This window comes from Scleropages formosus, chromosome 6 (genome assembly GCF_900964775.1).
Source record: "Scleropages formosus chromosome 6, fSclFor1.1, whole genome shotgun sequence".
In the NCBI taxonomy this organism is placed as follows: Eukaryota; Metazoa; Chordata; class Actinopteri; order Osteoglossiformes; family Osteoglossidae; genus Scleropages; species Scleropages formosus.
This window is the reverse complement of record NC_041811.1, coordinates 24,655,337-24,681,821: the sequence shown is the minus strand read 5'-3', so window position 1 is coordinate 24,681,821 and position 26,485 is coordinate 24,655,337. Positions and strand designations below refer to the sequence as shown.

At 42.4% G+C, this 26,485-nt stretch overlaps 2 protein-coding genes across 6 annotated transcripts; both read right to left on the bottom strand.

Annotated features, from left to right (window-relative positions):
• Positions 1-17,693, bottom strand: ambp (alpha-1-microglobulin/bikunin precursor). 3 transcript variants are annotated; one of them, XM_018748156.2, is made up of 19 exons: positions 17,524-17,693; positions 16,694-16,836; positions 15,502-15,578; positions 14,985-15,101; positions 14,628-14,677; positions 8,234-8,285; positions 8,101-8,144; positions 7,936-7,987; positions 7,645-7,812; positions 7,147-7,323; positions 6,507-6,728; positions 5,854-6,027; positions 5,529-5,696; positions 4,818-4,991; positions 3,008-3,229; positions 2,528-2,701; positions 860-1,027; positions 536-703; positions 1-160 (listed from the first exon to the last, which is right to left on the bottom strand). In XM_018748156.2, exons 1-19 carry the CDS (start codon positions 17,632-17,634, stop codon positions 132-134), a joined length of 2,490 nt encoding a protein of 829 aa, XP_018603672.2. In that variant the 5' UTR covers positions 17,635-17,693; the 3' UTR covers positions 1-131. The 3 variants fall into 3 exon arrangements, with proteins under 3 accessions (XP_018603672.2, XP_018603678.2, XP_018603687.2); XM_018748162.2 differs by having other exon boundaries at positions 3,008-3,226; XM_018748171.2 differs by lacking the exons at positions 1-160; positions 536-703; positions 860-1,027; ... (9 more) ...; positions 8,101-8,144; positions 8,234-8,285 and adding exons at positions 12,829-12,967; positions 13,397-13,570; positions 13,986-14,153; positions 14,277-14,352; positions 14,443-14,486 and having other exon boundaries at positions 14,576-14,677; positions 17,524-17,689.
• A 2,977-nt stretch (positions 17,694-20,670) lies between these two features.
• Positions 20,671-24,461, bottom strand: ptgdsa (prostaglandin D2 synthase a). 3 transcript variants are annotated; one of them, XM_018751060.1, is made up of 7 exons: positions 24,258-24,461; positions 22,695-22,834; positions 22,502-22,578; positions 21,988-22,098; positions 21,299-21,400; positions 21,128-21,195; positions 20,671-21,043 (listed from the first exon to the last, which is right to left on the bottom strand). In XM_018751060.1, the coding sequence occupies exons 1-6, from the start codon at positions 24,348-24,350 to the stop codon at positions 21,173-21,175; spliced, it is 546 nt and encodes a 181-aa protein (XP_018606576.1). In that variant the 5' UTR covers positions 24,351-24,461; the 3' UTR covers positions 20,671-21,043; positions 21,128-21,172. The 3 variants fall into 3 exon arrangements, with proteins under 3 accessions (XP_018606576.1, XP_018606585.1, XP_018606594.1); XM_018751069.1 differs by having other exon boundaries at positions 21,167-21,195; XM_018751078.1 differs by having other exon boundaries at positions 21,167-21,192.
• Between the last annotated feature and the right edge of the window lie 2,024 nt (positions 24,462-26,485).

Below are 26,485 nucleotides of genomic sequence, written 5' to 3'. Positions count from 1 at the left end.
TGCTTTTTCCAAATGTTTAATTCATCGAACAGTTGTTAGACCAGTGAAAACCAAGGCTGTTAGCTGACAGGTTGTCTGATTAGATTTTCTGGTTGGAAAGAACTCAGCTGCATGTTGTCCCATCAGCACCTTTAACTGACTTCCATCACTTCTTCGTCACCTGTGATGGGAAAAGAAACAATGTTGCACGACTTTTTCATAAAACCGTGATGAACATCAGAATGTTTAGAGCCCTGCGATGAAGTGGCGTTCCATCCAGGGTGTACCCCCAGCCTCATTCCCAGTGATTCTGGGTGAGGGTTGGGATTGCCACAACCCTGACCAGTGATTTTTGGACATCACTGCCTTTTCTGGATATTTGGATATGAACACCTGTGAAGTAATTACTATTCATTGTACTAAGATATTAGTCATCTCCAGAGATGCTGGGTCAGAAATTCAGCTCCACTGCTGTAAAGCTGCCTGCTTCTTCTTACTCAACCTCATGTCACATATCTATTTTCCAAGGCTCTTTTGAATATGTGTGCTGTCTTACCATCTTCTGACACCCCACAGTACTTCTCACACTCCGTCTTGCTGTCGAAATTGTTGCTATTTCCATCACAGCCGCCGTATGTAAAGGGCACACAGTTGTCTCTCTGAAAGGCCCATCGTGGAAAGGCAGCCTTACAAGGCCCAGTGACTACGGGCAGTCTGCAGGCAGCTGGTGAGAGCAGCAGATCCATACAGCGAGATGAGCAAAGTCTCTGCAACACCAGTGCTTACTGACATGGTCAAGTCTGTCTGGAGGCCTTGCATGAAGATCTATATATAATCAAAATGCTTTTTCAGAGCAGCCTGAGATACCTGAGACACTTACCTGGAGTGCGGCAACTCTGCAGGCACTTGCTTTCAGTTAAAAAGTTGTTCTGGTTGCCTTGGCAACCACCATAGGTGAAGTTCTCACAGGCCATGAGGGTGGAGTTGTAGTAGAAATGTACGAATGCGCCATCACAGGGTCCTGCATCTGGTGGACTTAGACAAGGGTCTGAGGAAAGTGAGCTGCACTTCAGTAAGGATTCACTTCGCATTTTTCCGCATACATATTTTTTAGGTGGAGTTCTACTGTTCTCATTCTTCTAGACTTTTCTGTTGCATTTGACAAAGTCAGCCACCCCATCTTCCTTACCTTGCTGGGATAGTTTAGTATCAAAGGTCTATCACTGATATGGTGTCAATCGTACCTGCAGAGTGGATGTGGCTGGATAGATCTGAGTGGCTCCTACTCTGCTCATCAATTTTTCTCAACAGATCTTTCAACCGGGCTTGGTGCTTGGCCATTTACTCTTCTCTACTTATACCCCTTTCTGGCTTGGTCATGGCTTTTGTTCACAATGCTATACAGCCGATACATCGCTTAGCCTATCAAGTGTCATCCAGAAAACCTGAACAACTTAAAGCACATCTGCCTCACAGAATTGGCCAGTATCACCCTCAACAAATTGTAGAGCAGGCTCATAGTTACCCCAGCAGACTTAAAGCTGCAGCTAAAGGTAGCTCTACCAAGTATTAAGGTTTGGGGTTTCAATACTTATGCAAACAACATGCTTTCTAAAATAAAAATGACGTGACCTTATAATAATTCATTTTATCAAAGCAATTTTGACTTTCATTCTTCTGAAATAAAATATAAAAGAAAATGAACCTTCTGTGTGATTCAGCAAACGAGACAACCGGTCAAGGGTCTGAATAGTTCTGCAAGGGGTTGCATTTGTCAGTGAAAAATCTGCAAAGGCTGACAGTATCATACTCTGGCCTTGTCTATCTTATTTGAACATGGATTATAAGAGGACCTCGGAAGACCCCTCATTCGGTGAAAAGAAACAGTTCTCCACTATACTGCTACTTTCATAGCTGTGCATTAGAAATGTTCTGGGTTTTTATGCTAGAACTCACTTCTCACTCGGTCAGGTAAATTTCTAAAAATTGTGGGAAAAGCTGTATACGCTGGCTCCTGATCTTACAAACATAGTTGTCTGTGACTTGATTTGTTCATAAATCCAAACATCGCTACACCGATGTTCAGACAAGCGAGTCCGAATTTTCTGTCGAGACGGGAAACTGCGGAGTTGTTGTGTGTGTCTTTTCAAGAGTTTTTCTTTTCCTTCTACTCAAGGTCCCAAATTCTGTTTTTTATCACTATTTGCTAAGCCTCAGGAGGGGGTGCGGTGGCGCAGTGGGTTGGACCGCAGTCCTGCTCTCCGGTGGGTCTGGGGTTCAAGTCCTGCTTGGGGTGCCTTGCGGCGGACTGGCGTCCCGTCCTGGGTGTGTCCCCTTCCCCCTCCGGCCTTACGCCCTGTGTTGCCGGGTAGGCTCCGGTTCCCCGTGACCCCGTAAGGGACAAGCGGTTCTGAAAATGTGTGTGTGTGTGTGTGTGTGTGTGTGTGTGCTAAGCCTCAGTTATGTTAAAGGACTTGTGTAAAATCATTATTTCTGCCTTTATTGGTCTGTGGATTTCTGAGTGGGTTCGGTTTCCGTGATGTCTTACCTCCTTCCATATCCCCGCAGAGCTCCTCACATGATTTCTTGCTGTGGAAATTGTTTCCATTTCCCTTGCAGCCACCATATATGAAAGGCATACATTTCCCTTTCACAGCGTCAAAGGCCCAGCGTGGAAATCTGGCCATGCACGGCCCAGGCACTATGGGCTGTCTGCAGGCAACTGGAGAGATCAGAAGTCAAAAACCATGACATGAGGACCACCCTGGTTCTCAGTGGTAACTGACTAGTTCTCTGACATGTCTCACATATGCATCACTTACTTAACTCTGACGTCTCACTGTATATACGTATATGAGTGTGTCTCTGACTCTCAGGATGACCTGAAATATCTGGTGAAAAAGTGGTTCTCCACAGCACAATTAAAACGTGTAAAGGAACAAATGTGTCTTGTCCCAGAGCAAACCTCAACATCCGCTCCCATAGCCGTCTACCTGGAACACGCACAACGTAAGCGCGGCAGAGTCACCTTCGCTGTGACAGTTCTGCAGGCATTCCTTCTCGGTCTCGAAGTTGTTCTTGTTGCCCGGACAGCCGCCGTAGGTGAAGGGCTCGCAAGTCATGGTGGAGGAGTTGTAGTAGAAGCGCTGAAACGAGGAGTCGCAGAGGCCTGTCTCTGGTGCGCCGAGGCAGTCGTCTGAGGAAGCTGGGGCACATGCCTCTCCGGGAAGGCAGGGCTCGGCTCTTGCTGCTGAAAGCCAAGAGTCGTCTGTCATCAGCGGGAAACAATAAGGCCGTTTGCCTTCATCCCCCCGAAATAAACTCCATGCATCCATTTGCATTTAGAGATGGGCTCACTGTTCAAAGAGCGCTGCAAATACTGTAAGGAGACATATCTCAGCGCAGGTGTTAGTAAGAATTGTATTAAAATTGCATAATTTGTGGTTTTAATTCTCATTAAGTGCAGTCCCTTCCTTAGCAAGTGTTTGAAAACACTGACCTAAGATCTATGCAAAAAACGTGGGTAGAACACGATAAAATCACCTCCTCCGGACTCACTTCTCCCCTGATCTTTTAAGTGCAGGTTAATATGTAAATGTTCATGCTCAATAACTTTGTGATCATAGGTGTCGAATAACAGATAAACCTTTATGCAGCTACTTGTGTGATGTGAATATTTGTAACAATTTTGTGATTAGAAATAAATCAATTTATAATAATTAATAATCAATTAATGGATGAACCTTTACACAGTGTGATGTACATTGGTTCACATGGTGGAATGTATCAGATTAACCATGCTTTAGAATCTAAATCTCTCTTGCTGTTGATGTAATGCACTCACTGTATTTTTCTCTGAGATGTATGTTGCTTTGGAGAAAAGCGTCTGCTAAATGAATACATGTAAATGTAAATGCAAAATGTCAAATTTCCTGTTTTTTACAAATGTAAGCAGTGAAAGCCAAGACCGTTTACTTATGAGGGGTCTGACACGCTCTAAGCAACTTTCTGTCCTGACACGACCTTTAGATGATCTTCGTGTCGTGCATCCCTAGGATCCCACTAGGTCATAAACCCATCATCACTGCAGAAGTGACCAAACAATAAGTGCTGTTGCTGACAGCTAAATAGCCCTAACAAAAATCGGAATCAGTGCAATATTTCAAATAAGATGTGGTGTATAACGCATATTCAGAGTGTACATTTCTGCATTGCATATGGCTGAATATTGTAGATATTTGCTGTATCAGTTATGAAGCAATTATTACTGATGTCACTGCATAGAAGAGCGTTCTATAAAAATAAATTGAATTGAATTATTGGCAAAGTACAGTTTCTTTTATGGATTCTGACAAATAAATGCTGTTCTCAACTTGTACACTACCTGTTGGCTGCAAACATGTGAAGGCCACTGACTCCTGCATCAGGACAAAATGTACACATGCAGAGCAAAACCGTTTATGTTTTACAAGTTACATTTTAAGACAGTTTCAACCTCGCCCTGTTACCCATTTTTGAATTCCAGGACTATTTCATGATTATATGGGCTTTTATTTTCTATTGTGTCTCTAATCTGGTTTGAGATATGCTTTTGCATAGCATCTGGTACGCATTCAGAATTATTGTTGCGTTGCTATGTCACAGAGTCTGCTAAAAGGGCAACATGTGAAATGTGTTTAAAAAGTATGAAAAATCACATTCATTCTGTGAAATTATGAAATATGTGTGATTGTTCTTTACATATCTAGTTCACATTTCCCATTTAAATTGTGATGAGCCTTTAAAATACTCCTATGGCTTTCTGAGCAGGGTGCAGTTTGCTTATATGTGTGCCTTACCCATCGGCATGTTTCCGCAGAACTTTTCACATTCCTTCTTGGTGTAGAAGTTGTTGCCATTTCCCTCACAGCCGCCGTAAATGAAGGGCACACACTCTCCTTTGACAGAGTCGAAGGTCCAACGTCGGAAGGCAGCCTTACAGGGCCCAATGACCGTGGGCAATCTGCAGGCAGCTGGAGAGGTCAGAAAGTACAAACAATGAGATGTGCGCTGTCCCTAGAGGTCCACTGACATTACTCTGAGACAATCGAGATAATCAATAATGTACTCTACTGTATATGCAGGGCCACACAATTCTGCCACATCACCCTATATAAAACCAAAATATAGTTTTAGCATAGCGCAGTAAAAAGATTGAAAGTCTTCGTAAAAGAGGGTGCAGTGGCGCAGTGGCGCAGTGGGATTGGCTGGGTCCTGCTTTCTGGTGGGTCTGGGGTTCGAGTCCCGCTTGGGGTGCCTTGCGACGGACTAGTGCCCCGTCCAGGGTGTGTCCCCTCCCCCTCCGGCCTTATGCCCTGTGTTGCCGGGTTGGGCTCCTGTTTGCTGTGACCCTGCTTGGGACAAGTTGCTTCAGCCAACATGTATGTACTTTGTAAATTGCACCGCTTTATGTAAAAGATTTGTTGTGCTATCTTGAGAATGTAAATTTGCTCCTGTAATCTTGTGTACACCTTAACAAGCACTCTCCGCTGCCCACCTGGGATGCTTACCTGCAGTGCGGCAGCTCTCCTGACATGCCCGCTCGGTCGGAAAGTTGTTTTGGTTGGCCTGGCAACCACCATAGGTGAATGTCGTGCAGGTCATGAGGGTAGAGTTGTAGTAGTAGCGTGGGAAGAAAGCATTGCAGGGTCCCTCATCTGGTGGACTCAGGCAGGGGTCTGAGGAAAGAGAGGTACCTACCTGTCAGGCGTATACTTACTATATGGTTTAACAGCAGGGTCATCTTTAGTTAGAATTTCCAAGTTCCTAACCACCATACTACCTACATGCATTATGGCTTTTCAGAATATCCTGAGGCTGTGAATGTTATCTTACCACCCTTTGTCGCCTCACAGAACTCCTGACATTCACTCTGGCTGTAGAAGTTGTTGCTGTTTCCTTGGCAGCCGCCATATACAAAGAACACACATTTTCCGCTTTGAGAGTCGAAGGCCCAACGTGGAGCGAAGGCCTTACAGGGCCCAACGACAATGGGCAGTGTGCAGGCCGCTGGAGACAAAGAACACGCAATGAGATGAGCAGTTCCAGGAAGGCTGGTCCTGAGATCTTGATGGGAACATACTTCGAAATGTAGTTTAATGCACTGCAAAGGAATTTACTAGTACTATTCATTTTTTGCATACAATGTATTTGCAAGGTGTTGCATTATGTGGGGGGAGGGCAGTGACGTAGCGGGTTTGGCCGGGTCCTGCTCGCTGGCAGGTCTGGGGTTCAAGTGCTGCTTAGGGCGCCTTGCGATGGACTGGCGTCCCGCCCTGGGTGTGTCCCCTTCCCCTCCAGCCTTGCGCCCTATGCTGCTGGGTTAGGCTCCGGTTTGCTGCAACCCCGCTCGGGACAAGCGGTTTCGGACTGTACGTATTTGTGTGTTTGTGTGTATTATGTGGGATTTGTGAAGCACTGTCGTCTTGTGGTCCCCGCACATCTGAAAATCCTGTCACTTCCTTTTGCTCTCTGTCCGGGACACTCACCTTTAGTTTGACAGCTCTGCAGACAAGCATTCTCGGTCTTAAAGTTGTTCTTATTGCCTTGGCACCCGCCATACGTGAATCTCTGGCAAGCCATGAGAGATGCGTTGTAGTAGAAGTGGGGAAATGAAGCATTGCAGGGACCTCTCTCTGGTGCCTCATGGCAGTAATTTGAAGAGGGTTGGGTGCAGATCTCTCCAGGAGTGCAGGGTATGGCTCTTAGCTCTGAAACCCAGAAAATTTATGTTATCAGTGAACAACAGCTCATTGCTGGAAAAACAGCAATCCACTCATTCACCCCTAGGCATTTAGTGAGATGGTTTCACTGTTCAGGCCAAAAAACCTCAGTCCAAGCACTGTTGAGTTTGTTCATATCAGTTCTGGTCATACTTTCCACTCACTTAAGAAATGATTGTGTTTTATTGGCAGAAATCGTGTAACGCAGGTAAAGCACACATTCCAGTTAAAGACGAAAGTTTCAGAGTCAAGAAACGAAGAACGTGAAGGTGGTGGAAGGTGACAATGTTTTCGCTGTTACTCGTTAAGCATGGACTTGTGCCTTTCAATTCAGGGCATATTAAAAGGAATTATGTGTTTTTTGTTTTCATGAATTTTCTACTTGTTTTATGGTTGTGTGTCTCACCATTCTTTTTTGCACTGCCGCAGTACTCTTCACACTCCTGAAGGCTGTGAAAGTTGTTGCTGTTTCCATGGCAGCCGCCATATAGAAAGAAAACACATTCGTTGCTCTCAGAGTCAAAACCCCAACGAGGAAGGTAGGCCTTGCAGGGTCCGCTGACAATGGGTTGTCTGCAGGCATCTGGAGGGGTCAAAAGGTGTGAACCATGAGACAGGTCATCACAGACAGTCAAGTCAATGATGTCATTAAATGATATGTTGAATTCAGTTAACAAACAGGTTTGTTGGCCATACCTTGAAGACCTATGTCTATGGTTTAAATGTCTAACTGAGTGCAGTAAGGTGTGGCACTATATTGTCATCCATGTAATTTATTGTCCTGTACAATACAATGTACTTTTGTAAGGAAATTTGTGAGACTGTGTGTCCTGTTTTCTCCCTGCTTAAGTACTCTCTAAAGAGCCAATGTTTCTAGCCATGGCTCCTCACTCAAGGTGCTGACCTTTAGTGCGGCAGGTCTGCAGGCAAGCCTTCTCTGTCAAAAAGTTGTTGTGGTTGCCTTCACATCCACCATAGATGAACGACTGGCAGGCTTTAACAGTGGAGTTGTAGAAAAAGCGAGGGAACCAGGCTAGACAGTGCCCAGCATCTGGCAGACTTAGACAGGAGTCTGAGGAAAGTAAGGTATCTATCAATCAGGAGCTGCAGCAGCATCTTCTCCAGGTTTTGGAGATACTCATTACTCATTGATCCTCATTACTTGAAAGCAGTCTCTCCATTCTGCTCCACGTACCATTTACAGGTGTTGTGTTACTGGTAACGCTTTCTGCATCTCTTCTTCTTCTCTGTGTGCACAGCATTGAGGGGCAATGAAAAGAGCAGTCAGGGTTCGAGGGAACAAAGAGTGACAGAAATAGAGGTAAGCAAAGACAAGAGTTAAAGGTGAAACATAATGTACCTGGATCTCTGGCTCTGGGGCAGGTTCCCCTGGAACACACTCTCCTGTGTAAAGAGAGAAAAGCACCCAATGGTCGTTCGCTTATACTTCAATCTTTCTGCTCGTGTATTCATAATGCTGAGTGGTGTATAACCTGCATTCTTGAGGGTCACGATGTCATCGTCACTCATGCCTTGTTCCTTCACCAACTGGGTGAATTCATCTATCAGAGTGGGGCGTGGTTCTACACTGCGACCTGCTCGGTCATAATTGCGAAAAACAAAGCAATTTATGTCTCATAGGCAATGACTTTGAAATGTCTAAAATTTATAAATATATTTAACTCTGCTGCAAAGTTTAATTTCTCAATTCTGTCCATGCTGCTTTTCGATATTTGCGTGAAGCAGTTCAATGCGATGATTATCTGTACGATATCAAAGTGTGTCTTTTCAGGTCTTTTCGGGCCGAGTCCAGACCAGTTATGACTGTTTCTCACCATAGAGCTTGAATGTGGTGGTCCTCTTCTGTCCATCCTTGTTTGTTATTGCCACGATGGCGTACTCATCATAATTAGTACGGACAACGTAGGTCTCCACATTAGTGGCCCACTCTTTTATAGATGATCACACACAAAGGTTACAGGTTATCCCATTACAACATTGCAGACACCTTGTTATTTTTAAGATTTTGAACAGTCATTCAGACAATATACGACATCTTGACTCGTGTTATCTACAGCTTCCTTTTCGTCCATTTATGTTGCTAGATTTTGACCTACGCGGTTGAAATTATACATAACGTCAGACAACTTTTTGAAATTAGGTAAAGTACTGATGGATTTATTTTGGGCCCCATCAAGTTTCTTGCTTCAAAAACAGTTTTATTTTCATAGTTCTTCTTGTCAATGGGCAGCTTAATTCAGTTATCCAGGGAAGATTTTGTTCTTATGCCAGTCAGAAAGAAGTGTATTTTGTAGACGTTTACTATCTACCAGCATTATAAATTTTTATTATTTTTCATTGACTTCTGGTGTTATTTTTCACACTTGCTTTTGACTGTACACAGCTAATGTGACCAACCTAATTTGTTACATGCCATTCTGTATTCTTTAAAAAAAATCATTCACAAATAGAAAAAGAGAAGGGCATGCACACAAGATCTGAAGCCGCTTGTCCCATACGGGGTCACGGGGAGCCGGAGCCTAACCCGGCAACACAGAGCGTAAAGGGACACACCCAAGACAGGACACCAGGCCGTCGCAAGGCACCACAAGCAGGACTCGAACCCCAGACTGACCGGAGAGCAGGACCCGGTCAAACCCACTCCACCACCACACCCCCCAAGAAAAGAGCAGAACTCTAAAAAGAAAAATGATTTGAACTGAACATGAACTAGGGTGCAGCAGGGTTTGGATGAGTCCCACTCTCTGGTGGGTCTGGGGTTCGAGTCCAGCTTGGGGTGCCTTGTGGTGGACTTGTGTCCTGCGTGTGTCCCCTTCAGCCTTGCCCCCCTGTGTTGCCGGGTTAGGCTCCGGTTTGCTGCGACCCCGTTCGGGACAAGGGGTTGTAGATGTTGCGTGTGTGGACTAGTGCAGTGTTTGTTCAAACTTTTAGCCTTAACAGAGGGACAGTTTGAAAGTCTTCACAGTTTAGCTGCCTGCTGTGCTCTAGCTCTGGATATTGGCAGTTCAGGTGTGTATAACCAAAGTACCACGGAGACTCACTAGTGCTGTGGTAGATCAGCCTCCCGGGCACCTTACTCAGCTCATAAACCGCTGACTCCTGCTTGCATGAGCCATCCCTGCATATGTACACAGGAACATGGTTTACCTTTGGGCTGACACTGGTGAACTGTGCAGTCTAATAAGTCACTTATTGAAACACATGTTACATTGCGATAATTTCTGTTTTCCTCAAACATTGTCATTTGAATGTGAATCTTGCAGTGGGATATTGAATTTTAGTGATGAATTGGAAGAGCAACTGACCATCAAAACAGTGCCAGCAAGACCTTTATCATCTTTTAAAATGATCAGTCCGTTGGGTTGATGTGTCATGAGTGAGCAGGGAAAACTGACTGATGTTACAGCTGAAGGAAGGATGACCATATGGAAAAGGAAAGAAATAGCCCACAGTATAGGTCAGAGAGACAGGTGACCATTGACAGCATGAGTATCACCTGATGGCAGTCCTTGTCAGGCTGATTGTGTCACTGCTGTGACCAGGCTTCAGTTCCAAGGTTTCTGCTGTTATACGACCCTTGTGACTCTTCAGCCAGGGGCACGTGGATGCTATGGCAACATCGTACCACTTCCCCATAAACTGAAAGAAAGGCAGAGCAAAGAAGGGCGGGGAAGAGGGCAAGAGAGGATGAGTGAAATTTGAGAGAAGAAGCAAATATGTGACAGCAGGACTTGAACAGACAAAACAATTGTGTCCTTACCCGATGCTGATCAAAGTTTTCCTGTGTGGGTAAAGGGGGTTCGGGGGGTGGTGGCCCACTATGGGCCTGGGACCCAGCAGCCAGGAAAAGAAGGAGAACAACACTCTGCATCATGACAGTGACTAATTGGATTAATAAACCAACTCATGGTTCTGGTCGGCTTATAAGAACTACTGTCTCCCACCCACTGCTGCCGCAGGACATTGACCCTCGGGGTATGTGTGTTTTGTCCAATAGACTTGGAGAAATACAAATACTGCAACAACACAGTTATAAATCCATCTTAACATTTCCTGACATCTGTCTAATTTACTGTAGTTTTTGGGGATCACTGTGATTTACTACATTCTAGTGATTTGCAAAAAATTGTAGGGCTCTTTATAATCCTTCCTTAACTGATTTAGCAGTGGACTGATCAGATTTTACTGTTATTCAAATTTAGGCTGTTTTCTCTATAGGTGTCTTTTATCTTCATTGTGCATTTCATGGATGCATTGTATTATTTTCTGTGAAAAACCAACAAATTAGCCCGAAAAAAGAAAGATGAAGGTATGTATGTAATTGTTTTTTTTTTTCTTTGCTTTCAAAGAGCTCTTTTCAATTGCTCAGTTTATTCCTTAATTATTCCTTAATTAATTCCTTATTCCTTAAAGCAACAACTACAATATTTATGACAAGTTGTGTATTCCTGCTTGGTGGCCGCATGGTGGCACAGCAAGTAGCATTGCTGTCTCTCCACACCTGGGTGGTGTGAGAGGATGTGGGTTTGATCCCTGCTCAGTCTGTGTGAAGTCTGCATGTTCTCCCCGTGTCTCTGTGGGTTTCCTCCCACAGTCCAAAGACATACTGTTCAGGTTCACCCACAGTTTGTGAGTGATGGAGAGAGTGTGTTCTGCTGATGTATGGATGAGTGACCCAGTGTAAGTAGTATATCTAGCAGTGTAAGTTACCATGGTGAATAAGGTGTGTGGGCTGATAGTAACACTACATACTAGAGTTCACTGGAAGTTACTTTGGAGAAAAGTGTCTGCTAAGTAAATAAATGTAAATGGTGACAGTTAGAATCTAGTATATCATCAAGTTCTTGTCTTTGTAAATTAAAATTCCACTCTGGAAATGTCCTTTTCAGGGTCATACAGGCTCAGCATATAGGAAGAATCTCACTTTTGATTGGCCTGTTGTACCCCACAAGTTGTGAAAGTCAGCAAACAGTTTAAGGTCAGATACAGGATTCATAGTTTAACCCCTTGTGCCTTTTCTACCCCAGGTAGGCATTGTCAGAATGTCACTTCAGAGGAGGGGTCCTGCTATAGTGGCCCTGAACAAGATACTTCACCTGATTGTGCTTGAGTACAAAAACAGTGTGTAAATGGGTAAATGGATAAAGTCACTTTCAAGAATCACACCAAAAATAAATGCAATGTTAATATATGGTGCATTCTGTAAGCATTTGGGCAGTGACACAATTTGTGTTGTTTCAGCACTATACTCCTACGCAATGAAACAAAGAGTATGAGGTTAAAGTGCAGACTACATTAATTTGAGACCATTTACACCTATATGGAGTGAACTATGCACAGCATTACAGCACTTTTTATACAAATTTTAAGGGACCAAAAGTAATTAGGCAGTTGTGTGTGCATCAATAGTTCATGCACAACAGACGGAAAAAAGGTTTAGAGTCAATTCTAGATGTGGTACTTGCTTTTGGCAGAAAAAAATCACAGGTGATACCGAATGTCTGGTTATGTCTACGAGATGAAGACTTCAGAAAGTCATCAGATGCAGAGGATTTGCAATCAGTTACTAAACATGACAATTTTACGATTATGTTAATTCTTCCAATTACTTTTGGTCCCTTAAAATGGGAGGTCCAACATGGATCACCTTATATACTTGTAAATGCCCTCCAATTAATAAAGTGCCTCAATGTCCAAATCCGTATGGAATATTCTCAAAATATTAAATATTTTTCCCCACAGGAGCCATAACTATAACCAAGAACCATTTTTTTCCATTAGAAATAAATGTAACTTTACCCCCTCAATAGGATTTTACCGGATGGGGTAATTTAATCAATGCATTAAACCTGTTATTTAAGGAATGGGTGTACTCTGGATCAACATTCGCATGTATTCAGCAAATGAGTCACTTTTTCTCTCTTCAGATGGTCAATCTTTGCTTTGTGTCTGTTGCAAAGGGAAGTGGACTAATAAAATATTAATCAAATTTCTGTCCTTATACTAAGCCAATTGATATATTAAGGAGAAATTCAAAATCCCACAAAAAATGCAAAAGAAGAAAACATTCCCCTTTCATCAAGAATTTTAATATTTTTCAGGATGTTTACAATGAAATCCAAGGTTGTTGACTTGTAGGGAACTTCATCTGACAGATCTTCTCTCTTGGTACCCTCATTATTTGACCTTCAGCAATTCCTCATTGTCTGTGAAGAAGAGACATTCACATAAACTCATTATAGCCAATATGACTAGAAAGTTACAAATACTGCCGCTAAAGATACAACAATAAAATTGAGAAAGATGTATCGGCTTAGTAGTATTTTGTGTTGGAATTAGTGTTTTGACAACATGAAAATTGTTTAATACAAGCATTTACTGAAGGTAGACAGTGTTAGATTCATAAATTTTTACTTATTTATGTGGCTGGAAATCTGCAGTTATGATGCAGTTTGGATTAACATGGATACAGTAGCAATTTCTCTCATGGGATACTGAGAAACGTCCTCGACTACTTAGCTGCTACAGTTCCTGCTGCTTACTTCTATTTTGGAACATTTTTTACAAATCACTATTTTGTCTCGGTGTATTAGCCTTCTCGAAAATGTTTTGTTCTTGCGTTCATATTATCTTACCGGTCTTTGCAACCCCGCAATACTCTTCACACTCATTCTGACTGTAGAACTTGTTGCCGTTTCCCTGGCAACCGCCATACTTGAAGGGCACGCACTTTCCGATCACAGAGTCAAAGGCCCAGAGGTCTTCGTAAGTTTTACAAGGCCCAGGGTCCATTGGCAGCCTGCAGGCCGCTGGAGAGATCAGAGTTCAAAATAGTACTTACATACATCCACTATATGACAGTTTCTTAGGTTGTCCAATATGGTCATCATTTTTGTATTCTACCTGTTTATTCCCACATGGAATTTGCATCTTCCCTTAAGTATTGATATATGTGGTTGGCATTTTAATTTATAGCAGTACAACAGAACGGTACCAGTTTTTTTTTTAATACCACCCTTTGGCAATTTGTTTCACTGCATAAAATCACATCTAACTGATTTTAAATGCAAGCACAGTGTAGGTAACATTTATGTCTTGATGTGAGTAATCTTTGTGAGGCACTATTAGTCTGTGAGACTGCCTTTGTGCCATGTTCTCTTTGGGCCTCCCTATCCTTCCAAAGCCAGCTATCATCTCCCAGGGCTCCCTACTACAGATGCTCACCCTCAGTGCGACAGTGCTGCAGACACGCCTTCTCTGTTGCAAAGTTGTTTTTATTGCCTAGGCAACCACCGTAGTTGAACTCCAGGCAGGCCATCAGGGTGGAGTTGTAGTAGAAACGTTTTTTCGTGCCGTAACAGTGGCCGATGTCTGGAGGACTCAGACAGGAGTCTAAGAAAAGATTCATACACATCCATCGGGAAAGGCTAGCCTCAGTTCTGTGCAGCACTTCAACCTCAAGCGGCTGAAAAAACATCAGTGATTTCCATCTTTCTTAAAGCACCAGTGAAGCACCTGCATTTAGAAAGTTGGGCATTTCGCTTCCGGAGCCTTCCTCGTCCTGGAGCAGCAGAACATTCCTTCTTGTTCTCTGTACATATACAGCATTCGGGGTCAGTAACAAAGAGTGACAGAAATGGAGGTAAGCAAAGACAAGAGTCAAAGGTGAAACATAATGTACCTGGATCTCTGGCTCTGGGGCAGGTTCCCCTGGAACACACTCTCCTGTGTAAAGAGAGAAAAGCACCCAATGGTCGTTCGCTTATACTTCTCTCTTTCTGCTCGTGTATTCATAATGCTGAGTGGTGTGTAACCTGCGTTCTTGAGGGTCACGATGTCATCGTCACTCATGCCTTGTTCCTTCACCAGCTGGGTGAATTCATCCATCAGAGTGGGGCGTAATTCCGCGCTGCGATCTGCTCGGTCATAATTGCAAACAAAATGAATGTACCTCTGATATCTTCACAACACTCCAGAGTTTTCAGTTTTAACCATCGCTCCACGATGCTTTAGTAATGCACTCAGTTATCTGATGCTTTCCTCCACCATGAATTACAATGATTTACCAATTATACAGCAAGACAGTTTTCCTGAAGCCATTCAGAGTAAGTACCTTGCTCAAGGGTACTAGAGCAGGAGGTAAGTTTCAAACCCATAAGCTCTTGAACAAGAAGCAGTACTTCCAACCTCTATGCTACCCGATACAATACACTCATGCCTTACCATAGAGCTTGAATGTGGTGGTTTTGTTCTGTCCCTTCTTCTGCTTTGTCATTGCCACAATGGCGTACTCATCATAATTAGTGTGGACTACGTAGGTATCAATGTCAGCGGCCCACTCTGTTATAAACGATCACACACAAAGTTACAAAAGCATTACGCAATATTTGCTCTTATAATGTTGAAAAATACCGTGCTGCTTTGCCGTTGTGCGACAATGAATAGTTTCGGTAGCTATTTTGAAAATATCTACCGCTTTTATTCAGATTATTGTGTTATTCGTTTATACACACCCATCCTCAAAGCAAGTAAGTTGTGGGTACCGACATCAGTTACCTTCCTAGTGTTTTCCCAGATGGTTCCGGAACTCTGGTTAGCACTCAGAGAGAAGAGCTATTGCATTTCAGCTGTTTTTTTTATCCAAACAGAAAAAAACTAAATCTTTACTTTTAATACAGTTTTCAGAAAAATACTTAGAGACGAAATAAGCAGTTGATTTTCTTCACAGGTGGTGACTCACTGTCATTGTGGTAGAAGAGCCTCCCAGGGGTCTCTGTGAGCTTATAAATCATTGACATTTGCTTGCAGGTCCCATGTCTACACATAGGCATAGAGGAACATCTTCTCATCATATTTCCTCTAGTTTAGGGCACTATACTTGATATAGGCGTGAGCATTTACATCTACATTTACATTTATTTACATTTAAATTTACTTAGCAGAGTTGAGCACTGGCAAGATGGGGTGCGGTGGCACAGCAGGCTTGGCCAGTTCCTGCTCTCTGGTGGGTCTGGGGTTTGAGTCCCACTTGGGGTACTTTGAGACGGACCTGTCCTGGGTGTGTCCCCTCCCCCTCCAGCCCTACGCCCTGAGTTGCTGGGTTGGGTTCCGGCTTGCTGCAACCCCACTTGGGACAAGTGTGTGTGTGTGTGTGTGTGTGTGTGTGTGTGTGTGTGTGTGTGTGTGTGTGTGTGTGTGTGAGCGAGCACTGGGATGCGCACAAAGCAGAAACTGCAGTGTTACTGTGTTAAAACTATACATTTGTACATATTCCACAGATTAATAAAATAAAAAGTAGATAATCTTAGACAATGTCAACATTTGAACAGAGCAAGTAGCTTCAACTCAATAACTCGGTAAACAGAAAAATTGATTAAAGAAAGTGTCTTAAAAGCCCCCAAATTGTTGCTAAAGAAACACTAACAATTGAACACAAAGACACTAAAAATTGAAAACACGCAAAGTTGACAACCACTTGTTCCGAGCGGGGTCACGGCGAACTGGAGCCTAACCCGGCAGCACAGGGCGCAAGGCTGAGGGGGGAGGGGACACACCCCGGACAGAACGCCAGTCCATCACAGGGCACCCCGCTGAGGGCTCGATCCCCGGAGCCGCCACACAGCGAGCTCTGGCCAAACCCGCTGCACCACCGCGTCCCCCAAAACTGAAAACACCCTATCAAAAAATTCATAAAATATGTTTGAACCTCACTCAGTTGTCATAAATTCTGCATTTTTCCAGTGTTTGTGATTCTTGGTTGGAGACCTTGCTGAGCAGTTAATCTTAATTTGAAAACTGAACAAATCAATAAACTCATATTGTCATGCCACTACTGTAGATGACAAAGGGGTGGCTAACAGTTCTGAAAGTGGAACAAATAGCTGACGTCAGAAGATGGGACAGCAGAATGACTTCTGGCAGCGGGATGTCACCTGATGGCGGTCCTCGTCATGCTGATTGTGTCACTGCTCTCACCGGGCTTCACCTCCAAGGTTCCTGCTGTTATATGACCCTTGTAGCTTTTCAGCCAGGGGCAGTTGGAGGCTGCAGCGACATCATACCACTTCCCCATAAACTGCAAGCCAGAAAGAATATGTATGATAGTGTGAGAGGAGCAAGGGAAAGGAGAATGAAGAGGAGCGCTTTTGGATGTGGTATTGCGAGTGAAAGAGTGAGGAAAAGTCCTTCAACATTCGGAAAGTATCTGTAGGACAGAAATGCCGTATTATGAATGTTGCTGGTAAGACCGAGTGTCGTACAAATATGAAATAAATCAATGTCAGGTTTATTTTTGTGATCACTGGGTTTTAACTGGTGAAATATCAATTAATATAACTCAGATTCATTTATTGTCTGACACCTATACAGATGTTATGCATATCGAGTATTAAGCAAACAAGTATTTTCTACCTTTCCCGTACGCTTTTCGCATGAATTTTTCTGTAACCATCAGTAGCCGGTGGGCCTCGTCTAACCTCCGGGTATGTCAAGATGATTAAATCAAGAAGATTTGTGTAATTAATCCAAGTTGTATTTTTTTAGCATCTGAATATCCAAATGTGCAAATTATAAGACACCATATATGCAAATACTGATTATTAACAATAGTCACAAAAGCCCTAAAATGTTACAAATGAGAACATCCTCCTCTTCTCAGGAGACTCAAACTGGTAGTGTCAGCATTGAGGTGAGGAAACGCATTAACGCGCGCGGAAAATCAAAGCAGCGGAGCAGCAGTATGTAAAGGGGACGTGGCTCTTACCTGGTTCAGGTCAAAGTTTTCCTGTATGGAGAAGAAGGGCTCTGAGGGCAGTGGCCCCCCAAGGGCTGGGGCCCCAATAGCCAGTAGCAGAAGGAGCACCGTGCGCTGCATCACGATTGTGTCCGATCGGACTGACAACTCAAGCAACGGTTCTGGGCAACAAAAAAAAAATTTAAACCCCCCCCACCCCAACCTCCCACATTTCAAAATCACTGGACTATGGGACACTGACCGTCAGGATTTCTGAACTTTGTTCCCCCAGTCCCCCTCAAATACAAACATTGCAACTATACCAAAGGCTCGCTTATCAATGTCTGTGTTTTCCTTCTGTGAAAATCTGTACACCCGATTCTCAATTTTAGCTAAATATTTCACCCGATGAAATGTGACAATTTACTTCATGATTTAATTGTGAAAGAAAACTTATCTGGCATCCTTTCTTGATGATTTGATGTCTCACTGTCGACCAGCGATTTTTGGGGATCACTTATTGTTTTTCCAACCTGACATCTTTCATCTCCGTAGGTGTGAATTATGATAAATCAGATTAGAGCAATGCTCAGTGAGGGTAGATTTGACGGATACGCATACAGCGGTGTCGATGAGGGCTGATGTGCGTGTGTTAAGCACTATAGCCTCTACATAGGGGAAGCAGCTGGAAAAGGCTGGAACTTCAGTTTGGCTCAAATAAGCTGTTTTGTGCAAAGAAAGGTCAAAACTATTGATCTGTTTGTTTTTCATTACTGGCCCACTGAGTTGGTGGTGGACACATTACATGCATCCTGGATTTTTTCACTGTGCTTTCTTAGTTATTCATGAGCTTTAATTCTTATTTCCCTCATTATTTTTGCATGCATTGTGTCTAGTTAGTTCATACCAAAGAATTTCCGGTGTAAATCAATAACTGGAGGATTTTAAGAGATTTTGGCAAACTTTCCCAACTTATAGTGTAATATAACTTGTGGGTGTCATGGTGGCACAGCGAGTAACGCTGCTGTCTCACAGCACCTGGAGGGTGCACGACGATGTGGGTTTGATCCCCGCTCAGTCTGTGTGGAGTCTGCATATTCTCCCCATGTCTCTGTGTTTCCTCTGGGTGCTCTGGTTTCCTCCCACAGTCCAAAGACATGCTGTTTAAGTTCACCCATAGTGTGTGAGTGACAGAGAGAATGTGTTCCACTGATGCATGGATGAGTAACCCCTTGTAAGTAGTGTAAGTCACCATGGTGAATAAGGTGTGTGGGCTGAAAACACTACATAGAATTCATTGGAAGTTACTTTGGAGAAAAGTGTCTGCTAAGTAAATAAATGTAATATTAAGAGAAATAAACATTCTATTTTACCTGGTGATCTCATACACCTACTATGTTGCTTGGAACAACTTATGCAAGTCTTTAAGTATAACTTTTGAAACTATTCAGTGGTAAAGCGATCTATTGAGATCATTTGAATGGTGATATGGAGGTAATGTCCACCTCACTGGGAAAATGCAAAAAAGGCATGCTAATGTCAGTGAAAGAGCAGTATAAATAGAATGCCTCTGATAGTATGTTAGTCCTATAAGCCAGAAGGAGTAACAGTATTAGTGTTCTGATCTGTAACTGGCTGAATGTGTGTTTTTGTAGAGGATCGGTGTCTTTGGGAGAAACTTCAGTCTTGTTTTGGGGCTGAATCCTTGACAGTAGTTGAATAATTAAAGGTTTCATTTACATTTATTCATTTAGCAGACACTTTTCTCCAAAGCAACGTACATCTCATGGAAAATACAGTTTTTGCATTACATCAACAGGAATCCTAAACCCCCTAAACACTCATGTTTTCCCCCTTGAGCTGCTTTGTTTGCTAAGCTTCTCTCAACCGATGACTGTTTACATACAAGGTGTTAATACGAGAGTGATGAGGGAAGTTTAAGTGCTGAGTTTTATTTTGTTTAATGTTGACGTGAATTAATAGAAAAAACTTGGCTTCTTAACTGCAAAAGTGCAAAAGCCACTGCATTTGCAACTCACACCTCGAGAGCCTGCTAGCCATTCAAAGTTTGCCTTCAGTAAAACAAACATTATGGATTTTTTAAAACATTTATTTAAAAATTTATCATCGTCAGGTAATAGGTTAAATTAATGCGGGTATGTCAGCTGTCACAGTCTCAGTATACAAGTTTATTTCAAGGTGCTTAAAAAAGAATGGAAATATACAAAGGCGGAGAAACTTTCAACAATTAATATTAATAATATCCATCAAGACTCAGATTTGAAAACTAGTAGCAATGAAAAGCCAGAAGGCACTGGTGGGCGGGAAACAAAATTCTTAATTGGTTAAAGGAGAAAAAAACTTACAAGGTAAAATTATTGCTCTTCCACAGTAGCACTGTGTAGTTAAAGAAAAAAAAAATTAGCGTTTCTAGAATGATCAAGTGTCCACCTCCAGTCATAAGGTGATATTTAATGCATCTGGCAGTGCAATGGGTAGACGTTTTGACCTCAAACCAATAAAATCTGGATGGGTGAAAGATAAATATGATTACAACATGACGCCTGCAGAGTAAACAGATCCATGGATGGTTGGAAAGACTGCAACATGAACAGCAGCACTAACTTCTGGCAGAATGTGGTAATACTTTCTAGTGCTACTTACACTCACTTATAACAAAGATTGAGAACCCTTGCAGTATTCAGCTTCCCCTCTTATCCCACCTTACAAATGATGAAAACGCCAGCAGGAAATGGCTTGATTGTGCGTTGATTTGTACTTTTTAATAATGAGATTGCATTTTTTCAAAATTAATTTTGATTAACGTTTTGGAATCATAGTCTCTATCATCAATACAAATTTATTTACATATATAAAAACTTTCAATGTGGAATCTTGAGTATGTCACTGATTATGATAACCCAGCAGGGGTTTGTACCTTCTATAATAATATTATATCCCGTCAAGAGTATTAAAAGAAATCTAGAGAGTTAGACATGCTCTAACGTTCTTAAATTTGGTCTAACTGTTCAGCATGTAACAATGGCCATTACTCTGGATTAAATTATAGCCGCTGATTATACCCACATCAGCAACCAAACTAACTAAGCCAAGTGTAGGATTTTTAGGATTGGTCGTGTAATGTGACAGTTTGAGAAATAAAGAGGCCACACTTCATTTTTTCATTAAAGGAATGGGATTGAGCATTTAATCAGTCACAATGGTGCTATAGCATTATCCCATATTCATCATGTTGACTCTTAGATGCTGGTACTCTACAATGCCTTTATGCCCTTCCTTTTCACAGTGTGTCAACAACCTTCACCTGATATATCACTCACAGAGGGCTGCTGAAATGTGGTAAATGCATGACTATACACTATGGTTTTACTGATTTAAAAGGTCTTTATGATATCATTAGTTCAGTAATGTTAAGCCAGGAGACCAGTGAATGGAGCATTATAGTATGATGGTCCGTCTGAGGGTCGCACAGTAGGTGTACATCCTGTTGGGTTCTGCAGCAGAGCAGAGATCTGGAAAAGAAGGCTCTCTAGGAAAAAAATAAATTAGATGCAATGGGATCTGAAATATTGTGTGTATTTCATCATTATCAGGATGCTTAGAATTTGCATACCTGCAACTTGATTCTGTTGATGTGCACATCTCGACTCACCTAGCATTAGGCTGGAGGACAATCATCTGCTGAGAGGCAGAAGAAAGATAATCGCTAACAGTCCTCAAAGTCACATCAGCAGTCTTCAGCCCTGCAATACACCGATAAAGGAAGTGTTCCAACCTCTCATACCTGCAGCTGGCGGTGTCAGAATGGATTCCCTGGAAAAACCACGAGACAGGGCAAATTCTCTGAACTTATCCAGCAGCTCTGTCCTCAGCTTCTGTGAACGACCTACAAAGACAAGTGCAAAGCTGTGGTATACAGAACAATTATGCATCAGTATTCGCGGTACATACTGGGAGCAGAGTGCTAAGATTTCAAGGTAAGGGAGGAAGGGAAGTGGTTTACCATTGCCTTCTTCAGCACACATCTTTGGACTCCTGAGAGGAAACCCACAGCGGACATGGGGAGAACATGCAAACTTCACATAGACTAAGTGGCATTTGGACCTGCGTCCAAACAGTCCAGGTGCTATAAGACAGCAATGCTACCTGCTGCAACACTCTCTTGCTAGTTACAACATATTTATATGTTCTGCAACTTCAGAAAACTATTCCTGGGTTTCAGCTGCACATGTTTAAGTATTTCCCAGCTTTCTTCTGCTGCTTATACCGCTGTCCTTCCCCAAGTGTGCCACAATGTGGGCAGTGAAAACTGCAGTATCAAGAAAATAAGGTGTGTTTTGGTAATCGTATCTGTGTATGTAAGCCCTCTGTCTATAGTGAGATGCACTTTTCTGAACTGTACATCACAGTATCTGCAAAACACGTAAAAGAAAATGAATCTTAATGAGTATACAAATTCAATCAGGTCCTCACCATATAGAGCCACCTGTGTGAATTCCTTGTCCATCTTCTTGTGTTTCAGAACTAGGGCATATTCATTGTAGTTGGTCTCCACCACCATGATGTCCTTTGTCCTATTGTGCCCTAAGAAATAGAGAGAAAACCATTCTGAGCTTGCAATTTAATTCAGTGAAATATGAATATATCACTTGACTTGATAGATGTCTACGGTTTCCATAAGTAAACTGTGAGAGCCATGAGGCTTTTGTTTTCTTCCTCCAACTATCACCTCTCCGAGGTGTAAATATACTTTCATGCCAGACAAGAATTTTTATTCTGGCATCACAACAATGCTGAACCTCACTCCACACAATGTCAAGCACACCATTGTACATGTGCATCCTGTCCCACTGAAATTCTTCTGTCCCACTGGATTCTTTGGCACTCGGGAAGAGCGTATCTTGTGTGAATAGTTTTCTCCTATCTAGGTTCAGACTCACTGCGTTACTCCTGTCTGGTGGGAAACAGAAAATGGAACTCAACTTACGCGTGCTGAAGTACTTGAACTGGCCAGGCACAGAGGTCTTCTCATACACATAGGAGAGGGGGTGACAACCCAGAGGGCTTCAGGTGACAGCACAGAAGAGAGGGGCCTTCTTTGAGCTTCCTCATCCTGTGGTTTATACAAGGTGCTTGTGTGTGCTGTGTGTTGAAACATGAGCAATAGAAGGGTCACGCACCTCATTTCCCACATGGTGAGGTTTGCATCGCCATTTAACTGTGGTGTCAGGATGCCCATGGAGATGCGCATCTTGCTTCTGTAGCGCACAAAACCTGGGGAGTCGTAAGCCAGGCCCACGCGGTACCATTTCCCTGCGAACTGAACGTACAGAGGAGCATTGTGTGAAACGCTACAGACCCTTCACGCAGACACACAGGAAAGACGGAAGCAACACACAGAGAAACACACACAGCAATGGCTCTGAAGGGGGCTGAGGTCTACACAGCAGTTGATTGCATTCTTTATTTGAGCATTTAGTTGCACGTATTCATTCATTCCTTCATTATCTTTAACTGACAATCCAGAGGTGGTCTGGACCCTGCCCTGGAAGCAAATAATAAAATGCATAAAAATTAGCAATCAAGTAGTGTCAAAGACCTAAATCACAGTAAAACATACACAGATTATGACAAATTTGTATCAATAAACACTGAGTTATGCCTCTTTAAACAGACACAAAGAAAATCACAGGCAATTCAACGAACATAGAAGAATGAAGAAAGATTATTATTGCATAAACACACAAGGGCATGCATGTACATAAGCCTATACAAAAATACATATGGAAACCCAAGAAAGTGTAAAGCAAGTGGTGTGTAAACAAGACAAATGGGAGATGAATAAAGTATAAAAAAGGTAAAATACTGAATATAAGCTAAATATGAATGAAGGAGTCAGTGCAAATCTGAAGATGACTAAACAAACAAGGATTTCCTACATGATTTTGATGAGACATTTTAATTATCGCTTGACTGACACATAGAATGCAAGATCACGTGTGTGCTACACAAGTTTCTATAAAGGGATCAAAATCTGAAGAACAAGAGGCACAGCCTGACAGCCTTGTTTACCAGGGTTGAGCACCCTGTGAAGAAGCAGCCGTAGGGTGGACATCCTGGATGGTGCGATACAGTACAGCTCCATGCCAAGACACTTGGCCAGCAGAAAGGCACTTACACTAAAAGTAACACACTACTCTTATTTCCTACTGACTGCTTTTCACTGCCAAGACAACCAGAAGTGGTGGAGAACCCTGTTGATTCATGTTTTCCTGTCCTTTCGTGTCTGTGCTACCGGCCCCGCGCTTCAACCCTTGGAATCTGGCTGATCTTCGAACTCTCTTGTTTGCTTTCAGATGTGCTAACATTTGTCAGATTGCGCACTGAGAAGCCTAGCACAAAGCTCCATACTTCAGACTGACATGTTTTGTAGAAGAAAAACGCACTGCTTTGAATGAGCGAAAACACAAAACGATGTGAGCGTAGAGTAACAAGAAGTACAACTGTGAGGAGGGTTTTTTTTAATATAGTACACAATCTCCTGAGGACAAAGTTTGTCCCAGTCTTCCTTTTCCTACAAAACATTCAAAAATTATGCAGTGGTAACACATATATTTCCATATATTTTCCAGAGTTGTATAACAAATGAGTCATAGCAAGAAGACTTTTGACTATGGTATTTAGTGCTGCAAGCCCTTCTCCCGCCCTTCTTGCGGGAAGATGATGTGTTGCGTGGATCTCACCCTCCGCAGGTCGAAGTCTTTCTGGGGCTGGACATCAGCGTGGATGCTGAGAGCAAGGAGCATCACAGTGAAGGTCAACACAGCAGTCCTCATGGTCCCAGGCAAGTATAAGAGATGAAGCAACAATCTTCAACCACACGTGAGAGAACAGAGTGTACGGCAAGTAGCTGAAACAGACTGTCTGTAACACTGAATTTGATAGCACCAACCACCCCCCCTTATACAGTGCTTACATCATGTTCCCCTAGCAAAGAGACGCCCCCATTCCCTACCTATCGTCTTCTTGAGGCAATAGGGCAGAGGCTGCAGTTGAACTAGCCTTCCATGAATCCTGTGAAAACATCTTATCTTAGGAAAGAATAATTTGCGAGTTGACCAAATTTAAAACAAATCAGCTGTACCACCAAAATCTCAACAGTAAATTATAGCGATAATTGAATTAATTCATGTAGGTCCCAAAAAGTCCAAAGCTCTTTAGTAACTTCTCTACACTGGTTTATCATTTGCCCAACCGCAGATCATAAACACTGCTTTGCAGTGGAAGAGATTCCCTACAGCTTGTTAGTTTGAAACTGAACACCCAAAAAATTGATCTTCACTTAGACATTTGCCCAGCAAACAAAAATTAATAAGTATGTCAAGGGTACATTTTTTTCTTCTGAAATACAGTCCCAATGAACACATTACCAGTTCTAAACATCACTTCTTTATTCACTGATCTGGCTGAGACTTTGTCCTAAGCAACTTATAGTATCAGGTTTATATTCTAAGCAATTTACATTTTTTGTAATTTAAAATTATTTACGCATTTATATGGCTGAGATACATTTCATTTCATACATTTAACTGGAGTAATTTAGGGTAAGTATGTTGTTCTAGGTTGCAACAACAGGAGTGGGATTTGAACCCTGGTCCTACCATAGGAAGGTAACAGTTCTAACCACTATGCTACCTGATAAAGTAAAATGTACAAATAAATAAAATGCATGACTAAATAAAGTTAAAAAAAATAAAATCTGTCGCTACACATAAACATACATTTTTCATTTATTTTGATTTTTGAGCTATTTATTCATTTATTTCTATTTTGACAGGTTTGCATAATATATGCTTATGCAAAACACAATGTCACAGCAAAATTCAAACTACATTTTTTTCCCCTCGGTGATTCATGTTTGCAAAATCATCTGCATCAATTTTATATTTACAAATCATATGTTGTTCAAATGACTGACAAGCAGCGGCTGACTCTTTCCTGCCCACAAAATAGGATGACAAGTACCAGACTCAGCTGGATGCCATCAGGTCTTTCCGGAAACCAGGAGCAGTGTGAGTAGGTGTGTCTTCAATCACTCTAACAGCAGTCTCATACATTGCTTGTGTAAGTGTTGGCCAAGACCTAACCAGCATAAGTAAATATGTGATTGGCAATGTCCTGATTACAAGTAACCACCGATCTGAGAATATGCAAATTCAATCTGTTTTATGGTATTTCACTCAAAGCAACTTCAATGGGTAAAGATTACAAACGAGCCTTATTCAGTCTTTGTTGAGATCGAGCACCTTCCCAGACTGAATGTGTGTGTTCAGTAAAGTGCTACTGTACTGGTCAGTGTAAAATTAGTTTCACGTTAGTTTGGTTGACTCTGCGACAACCTGGGAAGTGTCTCCCTAGATGGATGGCTGCTGATGGAATTGACTTGGGGTGTAGATGCCGACACAAATTGTGGCTTCAGAAAAGGACATCTGTCTGGTTTGACTTCAGTTTCATTTGGCTGCAACTCCACAAAGGTAACATCAATAAGAAAAAGCTTTTTTTGGGGGGGAGGGAAGGAATAACTTGCCAACGCTGTCCTATTCTCTTGCTTAACTGATGTTTCCGTCCCTGAAGACACAGCAAGTTCATGTCTTCAGCGCAGCGTTTAACTGGTTCCCATTCTTGTTTTCCCCACACAAAAGGCACACACTTTGCAGTTATATTTCAAGACATCACAAAACATTTTATTGTACTGATTCTCAGATGCCATGACGTTAATTCTAGAGCAGGATTTACAGCTAGCCTTTGATGAGAGGATGTCAGCATGGGTTCACCACACCTCACCCACCTCCCTTACACCATCTGTAACAGCGACAGCACAACAGCTTCACCCTCATCAACACACACACCAACCCTTCTCACTGCATAAGTTGTTCCTGAGTACCAAAACAGAAAAAAGTGCAATTGTGAA